We start from the raw sequence: 22,822 nt of genomic DNA, 5'->3' as shown, positions 1-22,822 counted from the left end.
TAGTTGTCCACATATTCTAAGTCAGAGCCGTCCAGAGTAGTGATGCTGGACGGGCGAGCAGGTGGGGGCAGTGATCGGTTGAATAGCATGCATTTAGGTTTACTTGCGTATAAGAGCAGTTGGAGGCCACGGAAGGAGAGTTGTATGTCATTGAAGCTTGTCTGGAGGTTAGTTAACACAGTGTCCAAAGATGGGCCAGAAGTATACAGAATGGTGTCGTCTGCGTAGAGGTGTACCAGAGAATCACCAGCAGCAAGATCAGATGTATACAGAGAAGAGAGTCGGCCAGAGGATTGAACCCTGTAGCACCCCCATAGAGACTGTCAGAGGTCTGGACAACAGGCCCTCCGATTTGACACACTGAACTCTATCAGAGAAGTAGTTGGGAAACCGGCGAGGCAATCATTTGGGAAACCAGGCGAAGCAATCATTTGAGAAACCAAGGCTGTCGAGTCTGCCAATAAGAATGTGGTGATCGACAGAGTCGAAAGCCTTGGCCAGATCGATGAATACGGCTGCACAGCAATGTCTCTTATCGATGGCGGTTATGATGTCGTTTAGGACCTTGAGCGTGGCTGAGGTGCACCCATGACCAGCTCTGAAACCAGATTGCATAGCGGAGAAGGTACGGTGTGATTCAAAATGATTGGTGATCTGTTTGTTAACTTGGCTTTCGAAGACCTTAGAAAGACAGGGTAGGATAGATATAGGTCTGTAGCAGTTTGGGTCTAGAGTGTCACCCCCTTTGAAGAGGGGAATGACCGGGGAAGCTTTCCAATCTTTGGGAATCTCAGATGATACGAAAGAGAGGTTGAACAGGCTAGTAATAGGATTTTTTTGGCAGATAATTTTAGAAAGAAAGGGTCCAGATTGTCTAGCCCGGCTGATTTTTAGGGGTCCAGATTTTGCAGCTCTTTCAGAACATCAGAATATCTGGATTTGGGTGAAAGAGAAATGGTAGGAGCTTTGGCGGGTTGCTGTGAAGGGTGCCGGGCAGTTGACGGGGGTAGGGGTAGCCAGGTGGAAAGCATGGCCAGCCGTAGAGAAATGCTTATTGAAATTCTAAATTATAGTAGATTTATCGGTGGTGACAGTGTTTCCTAGCCTCAGAGCAGTGAGCAGCTGGGAGGAGGTGCTCCTATTCTCCATGGACTTTACAGTGTCCCAGAACTTTTTTGAGCTAGTACTACAGGATGGAAATTTCTGTTTGAAAAAGCTAGTTCTGTCTCCCAGAGATTAATGTACTTTGGTGTGAAAAGTGCAAATCAATCCCAGAACAACAGCAAAGGACCTTGTGAAGATGCTGGAGGAAACAGGTACAAAAGTGTCTATATCCACAGTAAAATGAGTCCTATATCAACATGAAAACCTGAAAGCCACTGCTCCAAAACCGCCATAAAAAAAACAGACCATGGTTTGCAGCTGCACATGGGGACAAAGATCGTACTTTTTGGAGAAATGTCCTCTGATCTGAGTTAACAAAAAAATAACTGTTTGGCCATAATGACCATTGTTGTATTTGGAGGAAAAAGGGGGTGTTTGCAAGCCGAAGACCACCATCCCAACCGTGAAGCATGGGGGTGGCAGCATCATGTTGTGGGGGTGCTTTGCTGCAGGAGGGACTGGTGCACTTCACAAAATAGATGGCGTCACGTCAACATCTCAAGACATCAGTCAGGAAGTTAAAGCTTGGTTGCAAATGGGTCTTCCAAATGGACAATGACCCCAAGCATACTTCCTAAGTTGTGGCAAAATGGCTTAAGGACAACAAAGACAATGTATTGGAGTGGCCATCACAAAGCCCTAACCTCAAACCCATAGAAAATGTGTGGGCAGAACTAAAAAAGCATGTGAGAGCAAGGAGGCCTACAAACCTGACTCAGTTACACCAGCAGGAATGGGACAATATTCACCCAACTTATTGTGGGAAGCTTGTGGAAGGCTACCCGAAACGTTTGACCCAAGTTAAACAATTTAAAGGCAATGCTCCCAAATACTAATTGAGTGTATGTAAACTTCTGACTCACTGGGAATGTGATCAAAGAAATAAAAGCAGAAATTAATCACTCTTTACTATTATTCTGACATTTCACATTCTTAAAATAAAGTGGTGATCCTAACTGACCTAAGACAGGGAATTGTTACTAGGATTAAATGTCAGGAATTGTGAAAAACTGAGTTTAAATGTATTTGGCCAAGGTGTATGTAAACTTCCGACTTCAACTGTATGTATAATATATTTGCAAAAATGTCTAAAAACCTGTTTTGCTTAGTCATCATGGGGTATTGTGTATAGATTGATGAGGAAAATAATTGATTTCAGCTATTTTAGAATAACGCTGTAAAGTAACAAAATGTGGAAAAAGTCCAGAGGTCTGAATACTTTCATTGTACATCAAACAATGAGTGTACATGTTACTTAGGATTTAAATCTTCTCAAACAGCCTAATTCATACTCTTCAGTGGAACAATGAACCTTAAGTGTCCTGCTATTAAAATAATGTATATATACACTGAGTGTACAAAACACGCTCTTCCTATGACAGACTGACCAGGTGAAAGCTATGATCTCTTATTGATGTCACCTGTTGAGGGAAACGCAAAATAAATTCCAGCCCTTTTGAGAGGACAATAGCGGCAATATATGATATTCAGCACCACGGATAGCAGTCGGATCAAATTACCATGAAATCTGACGTTCAGGGCCACAGAGCAGTGGACACAATGGCTGTCTGGTGAAGTTGCAGGGATAATCGAAACTCGTGAACATACTTTTTGGATTTAAAAACCTACCAACAAAAGGAAATATTGCACTCCAGTGATTAATTGAAATACCCACATCAAGCCACACGAAATTGAATAATAGAGCACAGATACAAGTAGTATAATACAAACAGGTTTGATTGTAATCAATATTTATTACACCGTTTTAAATAAAAACCAAAAATCACGGGTTGCCGACCTCTGACCTAAGAGAATGAGGTGTGATGGAACCACTATTCAATTATTGACTAAAATAATGTAGGCTACCGCATTGATTTAGAAGACAAATATGATTAAGCAGTCAATACTGATGTAGTTAACAAACCAAGATATTATTTTCACTGGCACATAGCCAATGGTCTTAGACACTGAAAAGTCTTTGTCACAAGCATTTTGGATTTGGATCAGAATGCTGCTAATAATACTAATACTGCTTATTATATATCCTGTTGTTTAGTCACTTTACCCCTACCTATATGTACATATCTACCTCAATTACCTTGTACCTTTGTACATGTGTATCCACTTAGTGTACAAAACATTAGGAACACCTACTCTATCCATGATAGATTGACCAGGTGAAAGCTATGATCCCTTTTTGAGGTCACTTGTTAAATCCACTTCAAGCAGTGTAGATGAAGGGGAGGAGACAGGTTAAAGGAGGATTTTTAAGCCTTGAAACAATTGAGACATGGATTGTGTATGTGTGCCATTCAGAGGGTGAATGGGCAAGACAAAAGTACCTTTGAACTGGGTATGGTAGTAGATGCCAAGCACACCGGGTTTATGTCAAGAACTGCAACACTGCTGGGTTTTTCACACTCAACACTTTCCCGTGTGTATTAAAAATAGTCCACAAACCAAAGGACATCCAGTCAACTTGACATAACTGTGGGTAGCATTGGAGTCAACATGGGCCAGCCTCCCTGTGGAACACTTGACACCTGGTAGATTGTTCATGCCCTGACAAATTTAAGCTGTTCTGAGGGCAAAGGGGAGGGGGGTGAAACTCAATATTAGGAAGGTGGTCCTAATGTTTGGTATACTCAGTGTATAGCCAAGTTATCGTTACTCATTGTGTATTTATTCCTCATGATGTCATCTTTCTATTATTTTTCTCTCTGCATTGTTGGGGCCCGCAAGTAAGCATTTCCCTGTTAATCTACACCTGTGACAAATACAATTAGATTTCAATGTAATAGGTTTAGAAAACGTATTATGTATCAGTGTATCACACAGTGAAACAGCAGTCAGAGGAGTTGGCTAATATATAATTCACCTTGCTTAAGGCCAAAAAGAACATGACAGGGCAAACAGGCTACCAAGTGAACTACACAGTCACCTTAAATTAGAGCAATAGGAAGAAAAATATGTTTTTATTAAACATAATAGTCTAGGCCTAAGGACAAAATGGACCTTGAGCTTTCTCAAACTGAACATATCTTAGGTTGGGCTATGGTGAGTGACAAGTAGTAGCCGTGGGCTGAACATGTTTCCCTTTAATGAAATGTTTGTTTACTCATTCTTGCATATATCCCGTCTTGAAATCTGGTTGTATTTCTAAAACAGGCTGTATCATTTTTCACACTTTGTTATCATTTTATGCGAACTACAATCCATGTTTTTGAATATCCTGGAAAGCAATTAATGGAGAAAAAGAACCTGAGATGAATGGCAATTCCAGAAGCATCATGTACCCTTGTGAATGACCTTGGTTTACCACCGGCTTGGGTATAGCCTACCATTTGTGCACACATGAGTCACAGCACAACTGTGCAAACTTTTTTTGTTTGTTGCTTCCTCTATATTTGCAGAACTGGTAATTCTCTAATCAATTGTGTTTACATTAACATAAAGACTGCAGGAGAAAGGGTCAGTTCTGTAGTCTTTGGCCAAGTGCAAGGGGAGCGTCGATACTCCTGCACCAGAACCCCGGCCCTTCTGTGGACCCCTCTGGAGGCATGGGGGAGACAGAGATAATCTCCCTCCAACTCTGCTTCACACCTGGGCTGTGGGCTGGGGAAAAAACACCAGAGGGTGGAGGTGGGGAGAAGATGGACAAAGACACCTCCCTCCCTTCACCAACCACTGTACAAGTCTTTCTCTTTTACACAGAATATTGTACTTTAAGGAGAGGAAAAAAATAATGCAACAGCACTCACCCGTGACTTTAACACAGCAAAACACAAAACAACATTGAATAGCCTGCACAATCTAGGAAGAGTATTCGGTACGTAAACTCAGAAGTGCTACACAGAAAGACAAACCCAAAGGAAAACACATACCTGAGTGGATCTACACTGAACCAAAAAATATAAAACGCAACATGTAAAGTGTTGGTCCCATGTTGCATCAGCTGAAATAAAAGATGCCAGAAAGAGCTTACTTCTCTCAAATGTTTTTACATCCATGTTAGTGAGCATTTCTTCTTTTCCAAGACAATGCACGCAATGATCAGTACACAATTCCTGGAACCTGAAAATGTCCTAGATCTTCCATGGCCTGCATACTCACCAGACATGTCACCCATAGAGCATGTTTGGGATGCTCTGGATAAACGTATACGACAGAGCATTCCAGTTCCCCCCCAATATCCAGCAAATACGCAGTCATTGAAGAGGAGTGGGACAACATTCCACAATCAACAGCCTGACCACCTCTATGCGAAGGAGATGTGTGGCGCTGCATGATGCAAATGGCCAACAGATGGATATCTTTATTCCTAGTCATGTAAAACCGATAGATTTAATACATTTATTTCCTTATTTGAACTGTTACTCAGTAAAATCTTTGAAATTGTTGCATGTTGCATTTATATTTTTGTTCAGCATACATCCAAAAAGCAGTTCAACAACATCCGGAGTTCCTATGCACTGGTAATGACAAATGAAAGTACCGTTGACGGGAGGCAAACTACCATAAGAAGTGAAACTTCAGTGTATTTGGGTGGGTGCCCTCTGCCCATGACCGTGAGGAATCAAGTTGGCGAGCAAGTCAGATAGAGACATGGGAAAAGACAGCAGAGGTATGCAGCCTTAGCCGACTGATCAATAGCTGGAAAACGGCTATCGATCAACTGTGTTTATCCTCCCTTTGGGCAAAAGAAGCAACACGCTGGAATGGGAGACAGTTACGTGTATTTTTTGGGGCAGAAAAGTATTTAGTCAGCCACCAACTGTGCATGTTCTCCCACTTAAAAAGATGAGAGAGGCCTGTAATTTTCATCATAGGTACACTTCAACTGTGACACAAAATGAGAAAAACAAATACAGAAAATCACATTGTAGGATATTTTATTTATTTATTTGCAAATTATGGTGGAAAATAAGTATTTGGTCAATAACAAAAGTTTATCTCAATACTTTGTTATATACCCTTTGTTGGCAATGATAGAGGTCAAACGTTTTCTGTAAGTCTTCACAAGGTTTTCACACACTGTTGCTGGTATTTTGGCCCATTCCTCCATGCAGATATCCTCTAGAGCAGTGATGTTTTGGGGCTGTTGCTGGGCAACACGGACTTTCAACTCCCTCCAAAGATTTTCTATGGGGTTGAGATCTGGAGACTGGCTAAGGCCACTCCAGGACCTTGAAATGCTTCTTATGAAGCCACTCCTTCGTTGCCCGGGCGGTGTGTTTGGGATCATTGTCATGCTGAAAGACCCAGCCACGTTTCATCTTCAATGCCCTTGCTGATGGAAGGAGGTTCTCACTCAAAATCTCACGATACATGGCCCCATTCATTATTTTCTTTACACAAATCAGTCGTCCTGGTCCCCTTGCAGAAAAACAGCCCCAAAGCATGATGTTTGGTATGGTGTTCATTGGATGCAACTCAGCATTCTTTGTCCTCCAAACACGACGAGTAGAGTTTTTACCAAAAAGTTATATTTTGCTTTCATCTGACCACATGACATTCTCCCAATCTTCTTCTGGATCATCCAAATACTCTAGCAAACTTCAGACGGGCTTGGACATGTACTGGGGGACACGCCTGGCACTGCAGGATTTGAGTCCCTGGCGGCGTAGTGGTAGGCTTTGTTACTTTGGTCCCAGCTCTCTGCAGGTCATTCACTAGGTCCCCCCGTTTGGTTATGGGATTTTTGCTCACCGTTCTTGTGATCATTTTGACCCCACAGGGTGAGATCTTGCGTGGAGCCCCAGATCGAGGGAGATTATTAGTCGTCTTGTATGTCTTCCATTTCCTAATAATTGCTCCCACAGTTGATTTCTTCAAACCAAGCTGCTTACCTATTGCAGATTCAGTCTTCCCAGCCTGGTGAAGGTCTACAGTTTTATTTCTGGTGTCCTTTGACAGCTCTTTGGTCTTGGCCATAGTGGAGTTTGGAGTGTGACTGTTTGAGGTTCAAACAGAAGTTCAAACAGGTGCCATTAATACAGGTAATGAGTGGAGGACAGAGGAGCCTCTTGAAGAAGTTACAGGTCTGTGAGAGCCAGAAATCTTGCTTGTTTGTAGGTGACCAAATACAGTGCCTTGCGAAAGTATTCGGCCCCCTTGAACTTTGCGACCTTTTGCCACATTTCAGGCTTCAAACAAAGATATAAAACTGTTTTTTTTTGTGAAGAATCAACAACAAGTGGGACACAATCATGAAGTGGAACGACATGGCTGCATCTCTGATCAGTCTTCTTGTATGAGCTGAAAGTTTAGAGGGACGGCCAGGTCTTGGTAGATTTGCAGTGGTCTGATACTCCTTCCATTTCAATATTATCGCTTGCACAGTGCTCCTTGGGATGTTTAAAGCATGGGAAATCTTTTTGTATCCAAATCCGGCTTTAAACTTCTTCACAACAGTATCTCGGACCTGCCTGGTGTGTTCCTTGTTCTTCAAGATGCTCTCTGTGCTTTTAACGGACCTCTGAGACTATCACAGTGCAGGTGCATTTATACGGAGACTTGATTACACACAGGTGGATTGTATTTATCATCATTAGTCATTTAGGTCAACATTGGATCATTCAGAGATCCTCACTGAACTTCTGGAGAGAGTTTGTTACACTGAAAGTAAAGGGGCTGAATACTTTTGCACTCCCAATTCTCCCAAGGTTTGAAATATCCAATAAATGTCGTTCCACTTCATGATTGTGTCCCACTTGTTGTTGATTCTTCACAAAGAAATACAGTTTTATATCTTTATGTTTGAAGCCTGAAATGTGGCAAACGGTCGCAAAGTTCAAGGGGGCCGAATACTTTCGCAAGGCACTGTACGTATTTTCCACCATAATTGGCAAATAAATTCATTAAAAATCCTACAATGTGATTTTCTGGATTTTTTTTCTTCTCATTTTGTCTGTCGTAGATGAAGTGTACCTATGATGAAAATTACAGGCCTCATCTTTTTAAGTGGGAGAACTTGCACAATTGGTGGCTGAATAAATACTTTTTTGCCCCACTGTATCAACTGTATTTCTTGATGTCAATATAATTTTCAATATCAACAATTTGAATGTTTATATCAGTAATTCAATGTTTTTATATAAAAATGTAATTATCAATAACATATTCAAAAAAAATATATTAAACACTGAATAAATTGAATTATTGATAAACATTACAATTATTGAAAGATATTCAAAATGTTTTATATAAAAAATGGGATATGATAGATAAAAGATTGTTATAAAAATATATATTTATTTATGTCGATATATCCATTTTTTTTATATCAGAATTGCATAATTCCAGACTGACCACATTTCCCATAAATTAAATAACTTGCAGGCGGCAGAAGACATTCATTTGTTTATGTCCCTGTTAGTGAGCATTTCTCCTTTGCCAAGTTAATCCATCCACAGATGTAGCATATCAAGAAGCTGATTAAACAGCATGATCATTACACAGGTGCACCATGTGAATGTTCAATTCTCTACCGTAAGCCATTTTAGAGAATTTGGCAGTACGTAGAAACGGACTAAAAACCTCAGACCACTTGACACCACGCCAGCCAAGGACTCCACATCCGGCTTCTTCACCTGCGGGATCGTCTAGGACCAGCCACCCGGACAGCTGATGAAATTGAGGAGCATTTCTGTCTGTAATAAACGCCCTTTTGTGGGGAAAATCCCATTCTGATTGGCTGGGCCTGGCTCCCAAGTGGCTTTCCCAGACCCACCCATGGCTGCGCCCCTGCCCAACCATGTGATATCTATAGATTACAGCCTAATTGATTTCCTTAAATTGACTGATTTTTTCTTAAATGAACTATAACTCAGAATCTTGAAATTGTTGCATGTTGCGTTTATATTTTTGTTCAGTATAAATCCGCAAAAACGTGGCAAAGCAGCTTACTTTTTGTCTTGGATACAAAGTGTTATGTTTGGGGCAAATCCAATACATTACTGAGCATCACGTTCCATATTTTCAAAAACAGTGGTGTCTGCATCATGTTATGTAATCGCTTGTAATCGTTAAGGACAGGGGAGTTTTTCAGGGGGGAAAAATAAGCTGAATGGAGCTAAGCACAGGCAAACAGTCAGACACTGGGAGATGAATTCACCTTTCACCAGGACAATAACCTAAAACAGGCCAAATCTACACTGGAGTTGCTTACCAATACAATATTGCATGTCCCTGAGCGGTCTAGTTACTCTTGACTTAAAATCGGCTTGAAAATCTATGGCAAGACTTGAAAATGGCTGTGTAGCAATGATCAACAACCAATTCAACAGAGTTTAAAGACTTTGAAAATAATAAAATGCGCAAATATTGTACAATCCAAGGTGTAGAAAGCTCTACAGACTTAGGCAGAAAGACTCACAGCTGTAATTGCTGCCAAAGGTGATTGCAACATGTATTGACTCAGGGGTGTGAATACTTATTTAAATGAGATATTTCTGTATTTCATTTTCAATATATTTGAAAAAAAAATTCTAAAAACATGTTTTCACTTTGTCATTATGGGGTATTATGTGTAGATGGGTGAAAAACAGTTATTTAACACATTTTGAATTCAGGCTATAACAACAAAATGAGGAATAAGTCAAGGGGTATAAATACTTGAAGGCAATGCAACTTCCTTAATGAAGATACGCTACCTTGCCTTCTCTTAAGAGCACTAGGAGGGAGTCTTGTGTGTAAGGCAAATAACGTTCATTGAGTTATTTTCTTGTGAAAGCCAAGTGATCAAAGGAAGCCAAAGTACCCCATGAAAATGGACATTGAAAATGGGGACATGGGGTTCAAGATCACTTCAGGCACAAGTGTATCAGATACTGGAGTGGGAGACATCTGTGCATTCTCAACAGGAGAGCCCTGGACTTTATATTAGGCTACATCAAACATTGTGACTGGCTCCATCACAAGCACTCCAGAACATGGTCAGAAAACTGCCACAGTGATACATAAACAATCTTATTTCTAAAACAATATTAGTCCATTAGTGAGCACCCTTTCCAGTGAGAAATAAAGGCAACAGTCACCCTGAAATAAAAATAAGCTAGTTTGGGGTAGCTTAGAAATGTCCTTGTTTTCCATGTATTTATTTCACCTTTATTTAATCAGGTAGGCCAGTCGAGAACAAGTTCACATTTACAACTGCGACCTGGCCAAGATAAAGCAAATCAGTGTTACTGATAAAGCAAAAACAACAGAGTTACATGGGATAAACAAACGTACAGTCAATAACACATTAGAAAAATCTATGTACAATGTCGGCAAATATAGTAAGTTTAGTGAGGTAAGGCAATAAATAGGTCATAGAGGCAAAATAATTACAATTTGGATTAACACGAGTGATAGCTGTGCAGATGATGATGATGTGCAAGTAGAGATACTGGGGTGCAAAAGAGCAAAAAAATAATAATAATAACAATGTGGGGATGAGGTAGTTGGGTCTCCGGCTTCAGTGATTTTTGAAATTCGTTCCAGTAATTGGCAGCAGAGAACTGGAAGGAAAGGTGGCCAAATTTGGGGATGACCAGTGAAATATACCTGCTGGAGCACATGCTATGGGTGGGTGTTGCTATGGTGAACAGTGAGCTGAGATAAGGCGGGGTGATGAATATGTAGCTAGGGCCAGCCAACGAGAGCATACAGGTCGCATTGGTGGATAGTATTTGGGATGCTTTGTTGACGAAATGGATGGCACTGTGATAGACTGCTTCCAATTTGTTGAGTAGTGTTGGAGGCTATTTTGTAAAAGACATCGCCGAAGTCACGGATCGGTAGGATAGTCCGTTTTAAAACGGTATGTTTGGCAGCATGAGTGAAGGAAGCTTTGTTGCAAAATTGGAAGCCGATTATAGATTACATTTTTGATTGTAGATGCTTAATGTGAGTCTGGAAGGAGAGTTTACAGTCTAAACAGACACCTAGGTATTTGTAGTTATCTACATATTCTAAGTCAGAACCGTCAAGAGTAGTGATGCTAGGAGGGCGGGCACAGGCAGCAATCGGTTGAAGAGCATGCATTTAGTTTTACTAGCATTTAAAAGCAGTTGGAGACCACGGAAGGAGAGATGTATGGCATTGAAGCTCGTTTGGAGGTTTATTAACACAGTGTCCAAAGAAGGGCCAGATGTATACAGAATGGTGTTGTCTGCGTAGAGGTGGATCAGAGAATCACCAGCAGCAAGAGCGGCATCGTTGATATATACAGAGAAAAGAGTTGGCCTGAGATTTGAACCCTGTGGCACCCCCATAGAGACTGCCAGAGGTCCGGACAACAGGCCCTCCGATTTGACACATGAAAACATTCATGAAAATATTTGCAAAATGAATAGGAAATATAGTCAAGATGTTGACAAGGTTATAAATATATATTTTTTTAATTTAAATAGTAATTGTGTCCTTCAAACTTTGCTATCGTCAAAGAATCCTCCATTGCAGCAATTAAAGCCTTGCAGACCTTTGGCATTCTAATTGTCAATTTCTTGAGGAAATCTGAAGGGATTTCACACCATGCTTCCTGAAGCACCTCCCACAAGTTGGATTGGCTTGATGGGCACTTCTTACGTACGGTCAAGCAGCTCCCACAACAGCTCAATAGGGTTGAGATCTCGTGACTGTGCTGACCACTCCATTATAGACAGAATACCAGCTGACTTCTTTCCTAAATGGTTCTTGCATAGTTTGGAGCTGTGCTTTGGGTTATTGTCCTGTTGTAGGAGGAAATTGGCTCCAATTAAGAGCCGTCCACAGGGTATGGCATGGTGTTGCAAAATGGAGTGATAGCCTTCCTTCTTCAAGATCCCTTCTACCCTGTACAAATCTCCCACTTTACCACCAACAAAGCACCCCCAGTTATTTGTTACAACCTTACTGTGAAATGCTTACTTACAAGCCCTTAACCAACAATGCCGTTCAATAAATAGTTAATAAAATATTTACTAAATAAACTAAAGTAAAAAACAAATCTAATCAATCAAAAAGTAACAACAAATGTACATTATAACGAGGCTATATACAGGGAGTACCGGTACCGAGTCAATGTGTGGGGACACAGGTTAGCCGAGATCATTTGTAAGGTGACTATGCATAAATAATAAACAGCGAGTAGCAGCAGCCTATGCTTTAAAAACTTAACAATTTCGCAACAATAGGGTGGTCCTGTGTTTTTGTGGCTAACAGAGATGCTAGCATGTCATTGTAGGTCTTTAGCTAATGCACTGGAAGCGTATCACGGAGGAAACGGGAGCTCCTTTATCAATGAGTTTACAATGTCTAAAATTGGGATAATCGATGGGATACAAACAAGTATTTTTAAGGATGGAGGGGCTTCACATTGACATTCAAGGAAATAGTCCACAAGATTCCAATATTTCACGCAGCATGAAAGAAACTGCATTGCAGAAAATCCAGTACGCACTACGACTGAATACTGGCCTTATATTTTGTAGCCCAGTAGAAAAGCTTAGCCTACCTTGTTAGACCACTTGTAAGCCTGAAGGAGCTGACTGTACAGCGGAGTCTTGTCCTGAACTGGGTCCAGACTCAGCAGGCCACTGTTGTGAAGGGGATGACTCTCTGAAGGTCTGCCAACCAGCGTACTGAGGCGTTCCAATTCACTACGCAAGTACATAGAATAGCAGCTGTTAGAATAGGCTTGTTGTTCCCTTTAACACATCAATAAAAATACAACAGAATAGATTCACCACAATGGAGACAACAAAGAATTTATATCAATACACGTGTATATTAATCATCTAAGATTTACAAGACTATCCAAAGAAAACAGCACACATAGCAAATGCCTAATATTTTCAATTAAAAGTGCTTTCCTGTTAATATTTGACAAATCTGATGTAATTTATACTTTTGCAAAAGTTTTTTTTTTTTAATCTTTTTTTTTAGGTGCATGGTTCTACAGCATTGCTAAATATGCAAAGTGGTCCACAAAAAAAATCTTGATTTTTCAGCATATTCCTTTTTGGGAGAATAATATTTACAGTGGGGCAAAAAAGTATTTAGTCAGCCACCAATTGTGCAAGTTCTCCCACTTAAAAAGATGATAGAGGCCTGTAATTTTCATCATAGGTACACTTCAACTATGACAGACAAAATGAGAAACAAAATCCAGAAAATCAAATTGTAGGATTTTTAATGAATTTATTTGCAAATTATGGTGGAAAATAAGTATTTGGTCACCTACAAACAAGCAAGATTTTTGGCTCTCACAGACCTCTCTTCTTTAAGAGGCTCCTTTGTCCTCCACTCGTTACCTGTATTAATGGCACCTGTTTGAACTTGTTATCAGTATAAAAGACACCTGTCCACAACCTCAAACAGTCACACTCCAAACTCCACTATGGCCAAGACCAAAGTGCTGTCAAAGGACACCAGAAACAAAACTGTAGACCTTCACCAGGCTGGGAAGACTGAATCTGCAATAGGTAAGCAGCTTGGTTTGAAGAAATCAACTGTGGGAGCAATTATTAGGAAATGGAAGACATACAAGACAACTGATAATCTCCCTCGATCTGGGGCTCCACGCAAGATCTCACCCCGTGGAGTCAAAATGATCACAAGAACGGTGAGCAAAAATCCCAGAACCACACAGGGGGACCTAGTGAATGACCTGCTGGGACCAAAGTAACAAAGCGTACCATCAGTAACACACTACGCCGCCAGGGACTCAAATACTGCAGTGCCAGACGTGCCCCCCAGTACATGTCCAAGCCCGTCTGAAGTTTGCTAGAGAGCATTTGGATGATCCAGAAGAAGATTGGGAGAGTGTCATATGGTCAGATGAAAGCAAAATATAACTTTTTGGTAAAAACTCAACTCGTCGTGTTTGGAGGACAAAGAATGCTGAGTTGCATCCTAAGAACACCATACCAACTGTGAAGCATTGGGGTGTAAAGAAAAGAATGAATGAGGCCATGTATCGTGAGATTTTGAGTGAAAACCTCCTTCCATCAGCAAGGGCATTGAAGATGAAACGTGGCTGGGTCTTTCAGCATGACAATGATCCAAAACACACCGCCCGGGCAACAAAGGAGTGGCTTCATAAGAAGCATTTCAAGGTCCTGGAGTGGCCTTATGCAGTCTCCAGATCTCAACCTCATAGAAAATCTTTGGAGGGAGTTGAAAGTCCGTGTTGCCCAGCAACAGCCCCAAAACATCACTGCTCTAGAGGAGATCTGCATGGAGGAATGGGCCAAAATACCAGCAACAGTGTGTGAAAACCTTGTGAAGACTTACAGAAAACGCTTGACCTCTGTCATTGCCAACAAAGGGTATATAACAAAGTATTGAGATAAACTTTTTTTTATTGACCAAATACTTATTTTCCACCATAATTTGCAAATGAATTCATTAAAAATCCTACAATGTGATTTTCTGGATTTTTTTTTCTCATTTTGTGTCACAGTTGAAGTGTACCTATGGTGAAAATTACAGGCCTCTCTCGTCTTTTTAAGTGGGAGAACTTGCACAATTGGGAGCTGACTAAATACTTTTTTGCCCCACTGTATGTTAGAGTCCTTCATGTCAACAGTATCTAGCGAGTGCAACAAATGTTTTACATTCAACCAGGTTTCCATCCAACCTTTTTATGTGAGTAAAGTAAGTCAGATACAAAATGTCATGACAGGCCTGATGGAAACAGAATTTTTGTTGGTAAACTTTCCAAATGTCTACAAAACAGAATATGCTAGACAGGGTGAGATCTTTCTGTGTCTGTAAAATTAATTATGCGAGAAATGTTGCTGGAAAGCGTACGCGCAAATATTGATAACAACCATCATATCAAAGTAAACTTGGAGTCACAAGATGACATGTGTGGTCCTCCCACTAGACTCGTTGGGAAAGCATGCAGTTTATTAGGCTACAGATTAAATGAATTGTGATACAGTGATGAGCTTGATGCTCCTTTCCAATAAACATTGGGGGTCTTATTCGGATGACACCATTCTGTATACTTCTGGCCCTTCTTTGGACACTATGTTAACTAACCTCCACATGAGCTTCAATGCCACACAACTCTCCTTCCGTGGCCTCCAACTGCTCTTAAATGCAAGCAAAACTAAATGCATGTTCTTCAACCGATCGCTGCCCACACCTACCCAACTGTCCAGCATCACTACTCTGGACAGTTCTGACTTAGAATATGTGGACTACTACAAATACCTAGGTGTCTGGTTAGACTGTAAACTCTCCTTCCAGACTCACATTAAGCATCTCCAATCCAAAATTAAATCCAGAATTGGCTTCCTATTTCGCAACGAAGCCTCCTTCACTACCCTAGTAAAACTGACTATCCTACCAATCCTTGACTCGGCAATGTCATTTACAAAATAGCCTCCAACACCCTACTCAGCAAACTGGATACAGTCTATCACAGTGCCATCCGTTTTGTCACCAAAACCCCATATACTGCGACCTGTATGCTCTCGTTGGCTGGCCCTCGCTTCATATCCATTGCCAAACCCACTGGCTCCAGGTCATCTATAAGTAGTTGCCATGTAAAGCCCCACCTTATCTCAGCTCACTGGTCACGAAAGCAGCACCCACCTGCAGCACGCGCTCCAGCAGGTATATTTCACTGGTCACCCCCAAAGCCAATTCCTCTTTCGGCAGCCTTTCCTTACAGTTCTCTGCTGCCAATGACTGGAATGAACTGCAAAAATTACTGAAGCTGGAGACTCATATCTCCCTCACTACCTTTAAGCACCAGCTGTCAGAGCAGCTCACAGATCACTGCACCCGTACATAGCTCATCTGTAAATTAGCCCATCCAACTACCTCATCACCATATTGTTATTTATTTTGCTCCTTTGCAACCCAGTATAGCTACTTGCACACTCATCTTCTGCACATCTATCACCCCAGTGTTTAATTTGCCATACTGTAATAATTTTGCCACTATGGCCTGTTCATTGCCTCACCCCTCTTATCCTACCTCCTTTCGCACACACTGTATATAGACTTCCTCTATTGTATTATTGACTGTATGTTTGTTTATTCCATGTGTAACTCTGTTGTTGTTTGTGTCGCACTGCTTTGGTTTATCTTGGCCAGGTCGCAGTTTTAAATGAGAACTTAAATAAAGGTGAAAGAACCGTGATCGTTGCTTGCTGCCATTTGACAGATAAAAATATCACTCTTTTGTCCATAATAATTTCATCATGTAGACTATATGGCGCTGTTGGCCACAGCGCACGTGCCAATTGCAGAGTGGGCACTCGCTATATAATGGAACATTCATCAGTAGAGTTGAAAATGTGATGGAAACCCATTTCATTTTATTTGCAAAAAAGTCTAAAAACATGTTTTCATTTTGTAATTATGGGGTATTGTGTGTAGACGAATTCAGGCTGGTTAAATGGAAACCCATTTAACTTGTATTTTTTAATCAGTAGATGGGAATTTAACCCCAATAGGTTTTTTTTAAATGTTAACCACATCACACACAGCCTTTTATCTGCAACACGTCAATTTGATGCAAACACGTCTCTGGTAGGAAAATGCGCATATTATTTTTATGCTGATTTTAGAATATTTGCATTAAAAAACTGTCGCCAATTGGATGGAGACATAGCTATTGACAATCACCATGTAATGGAAAGCACTTTGAGGTGTGCATGCAAGACTTGCTAGTGTGCTGGGGTTAGCTAGCTAGCTAGTTACTATTATGCGTTTTTGAGAATTCTTGTAACGAAAAGCGCTATATAAAATACATTATTATTAATTGCTCTTGAGCACACACACAAGCTAACGTTACATATATACACGCACACCATTTCTACTTCAACAGTACATTCCTCACGGACTATAACTAAACATCACGCTGTCTGTTAACAGCAAATATTTCGCATTTTCTTGTGTTTACAGCTAGCTACGGCTAACGTTACTCACTTCAAGTCGCGATTCACAGACTGCAGGTTATCTTGAAACTCGGTAATAAAAACCTTTTCGCGTCCTTCAAGGGTTTCTTTGTTTTTCATCCCATCTTTCAGAGAGTCAAAAACCCTTGTTACACTCGAACGAAGTGCCTGAATAGCATTTATTGCTTGAGAAAATGCTTCTAAATTCACACCGACGTTCATTGCGTCCGCCATTTTTTCCACACGCTGGGACTGTACGTCGCATAAACAACGTCATTGATTTGGAATGCATGTAGCAAGGGAATTGTAGTTCTCTCTTCCCATGCCCACACTTTTGCTCTCATTTGCCAACAACAGGTATAACATTCCCTCTTAATCATTTTTTGTTAATCATTGCTAAGTTTTCTGTCTACAAACGTTGTGTCACTGCCTGCCTGTGACAATAATTTGGCTTCATGTGACCCTGTAGAAATGTGTTGCTTCCCTCTACTCCCAAGTGGCGCAGCGGTCTGAGGCGCTGTGTTTCAGTGCAGAGAGGCGTCACTACAGTCGCTGGTTCGATTCCAGGCTGTATCACATCCGTCCGTGATTGGGAGCCCCATAGGCCGGTACACAATTGGTCCAGCGTCGGCCAGGGTAGGCTGTCATTGTAAATAAGAAGTTGTTTTTAAACTGACTTGCCTAGTTAAATCAAGGTTAAATGTACAGCAACAAATAAAGTGTGTGTGACCATCAGGACCATGGACAGCTCAACTTAGTGTTCCTTAATAGGTAAGAAGCTACCCTTGGCTTGATGCCATTACTTGAATTACACCTATATCCTAAAGTCGCACCTTTAGGGTTAGGCTACTTTTTCGTTTTACTGTCCATCTTAATTATTCATTAATGCAATTGTCAACAATAAAAAAGCATACGCTTTTTAGGCTACAGGCCTAGACTGTTTAGAATGCATAGACTATACTTTTCAAGAGCCATAAAGGAACTTCAAGTTGTTTAACTGTAAAACAATTTGCGTTAGTCTATTGCTGAGTGAAAACTAGATATCCATATCTGCCTTGAGTGACTCGTTTGAGCTGTTCCTTTAAGCAGGACAGGTAGCCGGATCGACTCATGGGATGGTTATATTACTGGGCGGTAGATGAAGTTGCGCACCCTCTTCACAAACACGCAGTTTGCAGATCAGATTCTGATCCGAAAAGAGCGCAGGAGAACAAGAGCAGTAGGGATTTTTGAAATAAGATAGTGTGTTAATGCATGGGGAAAGTGAGGTCGAGAGAGAGAGAGAGAAATTAAGCTATTTCCTTCTGCCCTTGAGCGCGTAGGACAAAACTGATATCGTAAAAAGTAGGGGAACATGAACAGACGCAATGCCTTTCCTGAAAAAGTATTGAAATATGATATATTTAGAAGTAATCTATTGCGCGTACGGGATGTAGTCGGTATTATCATAACAACGCACTGCTTTCCTCAAAAGTATCAAACAGAAGAGAAACAAACAGAAGGGGAGAGCATCTCATCTTATCCTCTTACTGAAGGGAATACAGTGACGTTAAGCTTCTTTTTAACGACGAACCAAGGTGCAACGGCAGGCTTCAGAATGCTGACAACACTTTTGCAAAGGGATGCACCCATGGCAGAATATGAACATGCCTACCTTCTCGGAGCAATTTGGTAAGTGCAGTGCTATTCGAGTTCTACCTAGAACACGAGGAATTGATGGTGCTTATTTATGTATCTATTAAAAACGAATTACACCGTCAAAATGAATCATGCTTGCAACCATGCAGTAATGACTAGCCACATATTTCGTATTACCTTTATACATTTGGAATCATAAATACACTTCAGAGAGCTTTAGAGGTTTGACATAGGCTGTAGTGTCAAAGTTGAGAACATCCGTACCCCACCTATGGGAGTCCAAACATTTTCAAAGTTTATAGAATTAGTCACAATGCGACATTTCTAGCGTGTTTATTTGCTAAGTGTAGTCTAGGTATGTCTCCATTTGCCTGGGAGAAATGGTCGACAATTCCGTCACCTCTAATGGCAGAGTATATGAGTTCAACAGTCATCCTTCTGTGGGGACGTTGGATAACTTTTTGAACTTGCATTTGAGTTAGGAAAATGCATCAATTATGGTCGTCTTATGAATATGAATTGGTTGTGAAAACAAAGTGAAAGGCTACAATATTTCAGATTTAGGTCTACACCGATATGTAATATAAAGGGTTTCAAATATGTTCAAGTTTATCTAATTAAAGATTGATGGTTGTTAGTTGTCGTAAAAATAAATAATAATAATAATAATAACAATAAAGAAGTAGCAGTAGCCTACAGTAGAGTTTTAGTGTGCCTTATTTAGTTGAAAATGTGAGTGGCAAGTCTCCCCCCAATAAGCTGCCCACTGGGCACAGACATCAATTCAACATTTATTTCACGTGGAAACCACGTTTATCGTCCAGTGTGTGTTAAACAAATTGTCTTTTCTCCTTCTCGATATAGCCAAAAATGGAGCATGTAAACCCATCATTTGAATGACATTAAACTCAACAAAATCTCATCAAGAGGGAGCTTCTGAGTGGACCGCGGGAATCTTCTAAATGGTATAGGCTACTCATGGACATGCGACTGCTTTTACTGTGACTTGCCTGGAGTGCCAAAGGTGTTTGATCTGCGCAAGATTTGCATGTCACCAATATCAAACACAACAGGCTCCTTTTAAAGTGCAACTAACTATACTTTAAAGGAATGCTTTCATTGATGTAATTTCAACGTAGGACAACACATATTTCGAAACTAAAGTACATGTAGCTTATTTGGGAAGGCATAGGCCTAGATTTGTATAGACATCCAGCAGATCCTACAAGCGGCAGGTGTCTCAACATGAAAACAAAACGGATTCGAAGCTGATCCTCTCTCTGTGTGGACCGACGGTGGCACATCTTGCCTCCCTCCAGACACTCGGTCTTGGACGATGGATGTGGTCTCTACGAGTGCCATGCTCTCACAGGTGGTCTTTCTTCTGCACTTTGTGACTTTGACACTTGGACAGTATGACATATGCAAGAGTCTGGTTAGTATGGATAATGGACAGACATGGGAGTTTTACGCATGCCAACCCAAACCCACGGCTATGAAGGAGTTCATGCAAATTACGGTGGATCCCCTTGGCATCACTTGCGGCAATCCCCCGGAGAGGTTCTGTACTCTGGTAAGTTTCAGGTTCATGATTTTTACAATAGGCCTAAACTTTGAAGTGTTGTCTCTATAACAGGAAATTGACATGGAAGGAGTTGTTCATTAGGATGTGGGTAGGGTATCTGATCCTTTTACCTCGAGCTAATGGTAGGACAATGATGGCATGACAATGTACCTTTTCTATGAGACAACTCAGGACAGAAGAGTTGAAACCGACTTTTATTACTTTTTATTATAGTGAAAAATGTAAACAAGATTAAAGACAATTAAAATTGTGTGGAATCACTGTCTCCATAAATGCACCAATATAATATAATAACTTAATTATATAAAAAATATTTTTTATATAAATATGAAATATATTAATTTAATATTACTATATTTATTTATTTTTAGCAGCAGAAATACACTCAAACAAATCAGAAAATACTTTATCTTCCAAATCATCAGGTAATTGATCATTAGTACATTGGACAATGTTACACAGGTTTCTGCATCAATACAGTTATTTATTACCTAATGGTTGCATACTAAAACCCACTAAGTCTATCTCTGGTTATTTAACTAAATAAAAATGTGTTTGATTTTCAAACAATATTATTAGATTACATTTGTATTGTGTTTGTGTAAGAGATACTAGGTACTGATATGAATTACTATTCTATGTATTGCAATTGGATACTACGGTTTTATTGGGATTTGATGTTCCAAACATATTGCTCACTATACTGTATGTCTGCTGCAGAGGGACAGGAGATAACATGATAAAATTAGTTATGATCAGTCATGGAAATAAGTGCTGAAAACATGTTGGCAATTTAAAAAGAAGATGGAGAAGCTATAGGATGCAAAATACCAGATTTTTGGCGCAGATACAGCCGACCAGGTAGACTTTAAAAAAAAAAATTTTACAAATCGATCGAGTCAAGCATTATCTTCCCAAAATATTTCCATACAGTATGCAACTAACGATTTCCCACCCCCCATCACTAACTTATAACCAACATTGTTTAAACGGACACACTAGACTATGGGGCTATGCGAGGTGCACTATCATGCATCATGGTATAGGGCTACATTCACATTTCTTTGTAGTATTTTGTATCCTGTAAAGTTATAAGCTTGTTTATGTGTAAGCTCAGTTTTTTTGGGGGGGTCTAAGAGAGGTTGACAATGTTGCTGTGGGCAACCAGCTGGCTTGATTGTAGAATAAACAGATGTATAATTTGTCCAGTTGGGCTGTACTACATGGGGTCAGAATAATGATCACAAAGCATACTATGTACATTTTGATACTGTGTTATCTGCAACTTCTGCTGATCAATTGTCATATAGCCATAGACTTACTCACTGATTTGAGCATCTGTCTTTGTGTTTAGTGACAAGTCACTTAACATCCTAAATATCACCAGTGGTAATTATGATCATCACATTTACAACTAAACATGCAGCAATATGTAGCATCCACCCGGGTAATGCTCACAGCAGCTTTCTTTGTGCCAAATTGCAAACCTCACATTGGCTGTGGTAGTGGAGAGGTTAGGATGGATTGTGGCAAATTGAAAGGGGGATAATTAGAGATAGCATGAACCAGGTTGCGACATCGAGCCTAACACTCTGTCTCTCACAATGATTGATAAGGGATCTTTAGAGGCCACAGGGAGTCCAGACAGGCAGTCAGATTTCAAGTGTCATCCAATGGAACACCTTCCATTGGAAATTAGCATTGTATCTGTGTGCTACTTCAGAGACAACATCAGTGTGAATGAGCAAATCTTATATGGGTCACATGTAAAACTGAGTGTGGAAAGGCAGAAAAAAATATTGGATATACACTGAACAAAAATATAAACACAACATGTAAAGTGTTGGTCCCATGTTTCATGAGCTGAAATAAGATCCCAAGAATATTCCATATGCACAAAAATCTTATTTCTATAACATTTTGTGCATGTCCCCATTATTGAGCATTTCTCCTTTGCCAAGATAATTCACCTACCTGACAGGTATGGCATAACAAAAAGCTAATTGAACAGCATGATCATTACATGGGTGCACCTTGTGCTGGGGACAAAAGACCACTAAAGTGTGCAGTTTGAGGGAGCGTGTAATTGGCATACTGACTGCAGGAATGTCCACCAGAGCTGTTGCCAGGAAATTAAATGTTAATTTCTCTACCATAAGCCACCTCCAACGTCATTTTAGAGAATTTGGCAGTATGACCAACCGGCCTCACAAACGCAGATCACATGTAACCACGCCAGCCCAGGACCTCCACATCCGGCTTCTTCCCCTGCAGGATCGTTGGAGACCAGCCACCCGGACAGCTAATAAAACTGTGGATTTGCGCAACTGAAGAATTTCTGCACAACTTTCATAAACCATCTCAGGGATGCTCATCTGCATGCTCGTTGTCCTCACCAGGGTCTTGAACTGACTGCAGTTCGGCATCATACCCGACTTCAGTGGGCAAACGCTCCCCTTCAATGGCCACTGGCACGCTTGAAGTGTGCTCTTCACAGATTAATCCCGGTTTCAACTGTATTGGGTAGATAGAAGACAGCTCGTATGGCAGC

At 40.5% G+C, this 22,822-nt stretch overlaps 2 protein-coding genes across 2 annotated transcripts in view; one reads left to right on the top strand and one right to left on the bottom strand.

The window, feature by feature from the left end:
* The window catches only part of med27 (mediator complex subunit 27), an 82,116-nt gene extending 64,799 nt beyond the window's left edge, over positions 1-17,317 (bottom strand). Inside the window, exons 1-2 of the mRNA XM_035784933.2 lie at positions 17,080-17,317; positions 12,644-12,788 (exon numbers count right to left, since the gene is read on the bottom strand). Coding sequence (XP_035640826.1) covers positions 12,644-12,788; positions 17,080-17,282 — 348 coding nt within the window. The 5' untranslated portion in view covers positions 17,283-17,317. The remainder of the gene's footprint in view (positions 1-12,643; positions 12,789-17,079) is intronic.
* Positions 17,318-18,135: 818 nt separating this feature from the next.
* ntng2a (netrin g2a) overlaps positions 18,136-22,822 on the top strand; it is an 83,535-nt gene continuing 78,848 nt past the window's right edge. The window contains exons 1-2 of the mRNA XM_052461234.1: positions 18,136-18,719; positions 19,551-20,259. Of these exons, the coding sequence (XP_052317194.1) occupies positions 20,023-20,259 (237 nt within the window). The 5' untranslated portion in view covers positions 18,136-18,719; positions 19,551-20,022. The remainder of the gene's footprint in view (positions 18,720-19,550; positions 20,260-22,822) is intronic.

This window comes from Oncorhynchus keta, chromosome 14, assembly GCF_023373465.1.
Source record: "Oncorhynchus keta strain PuntledgeMale-10-30-2019 chromosome 14, Oket_V2, whole genome shotgun sequence".
Lineage (NCBI taxonomy): Eukaryota > Metazoa > Chordata > Actinopteri > Salmoniformes > Salmonidae > Oncorhynchus > Oncorhynchus keta.
Note: the sequence above shows the minus strand (reverse complement) of the source record. Positions and strands in the feature narration are given on the sequence as shown.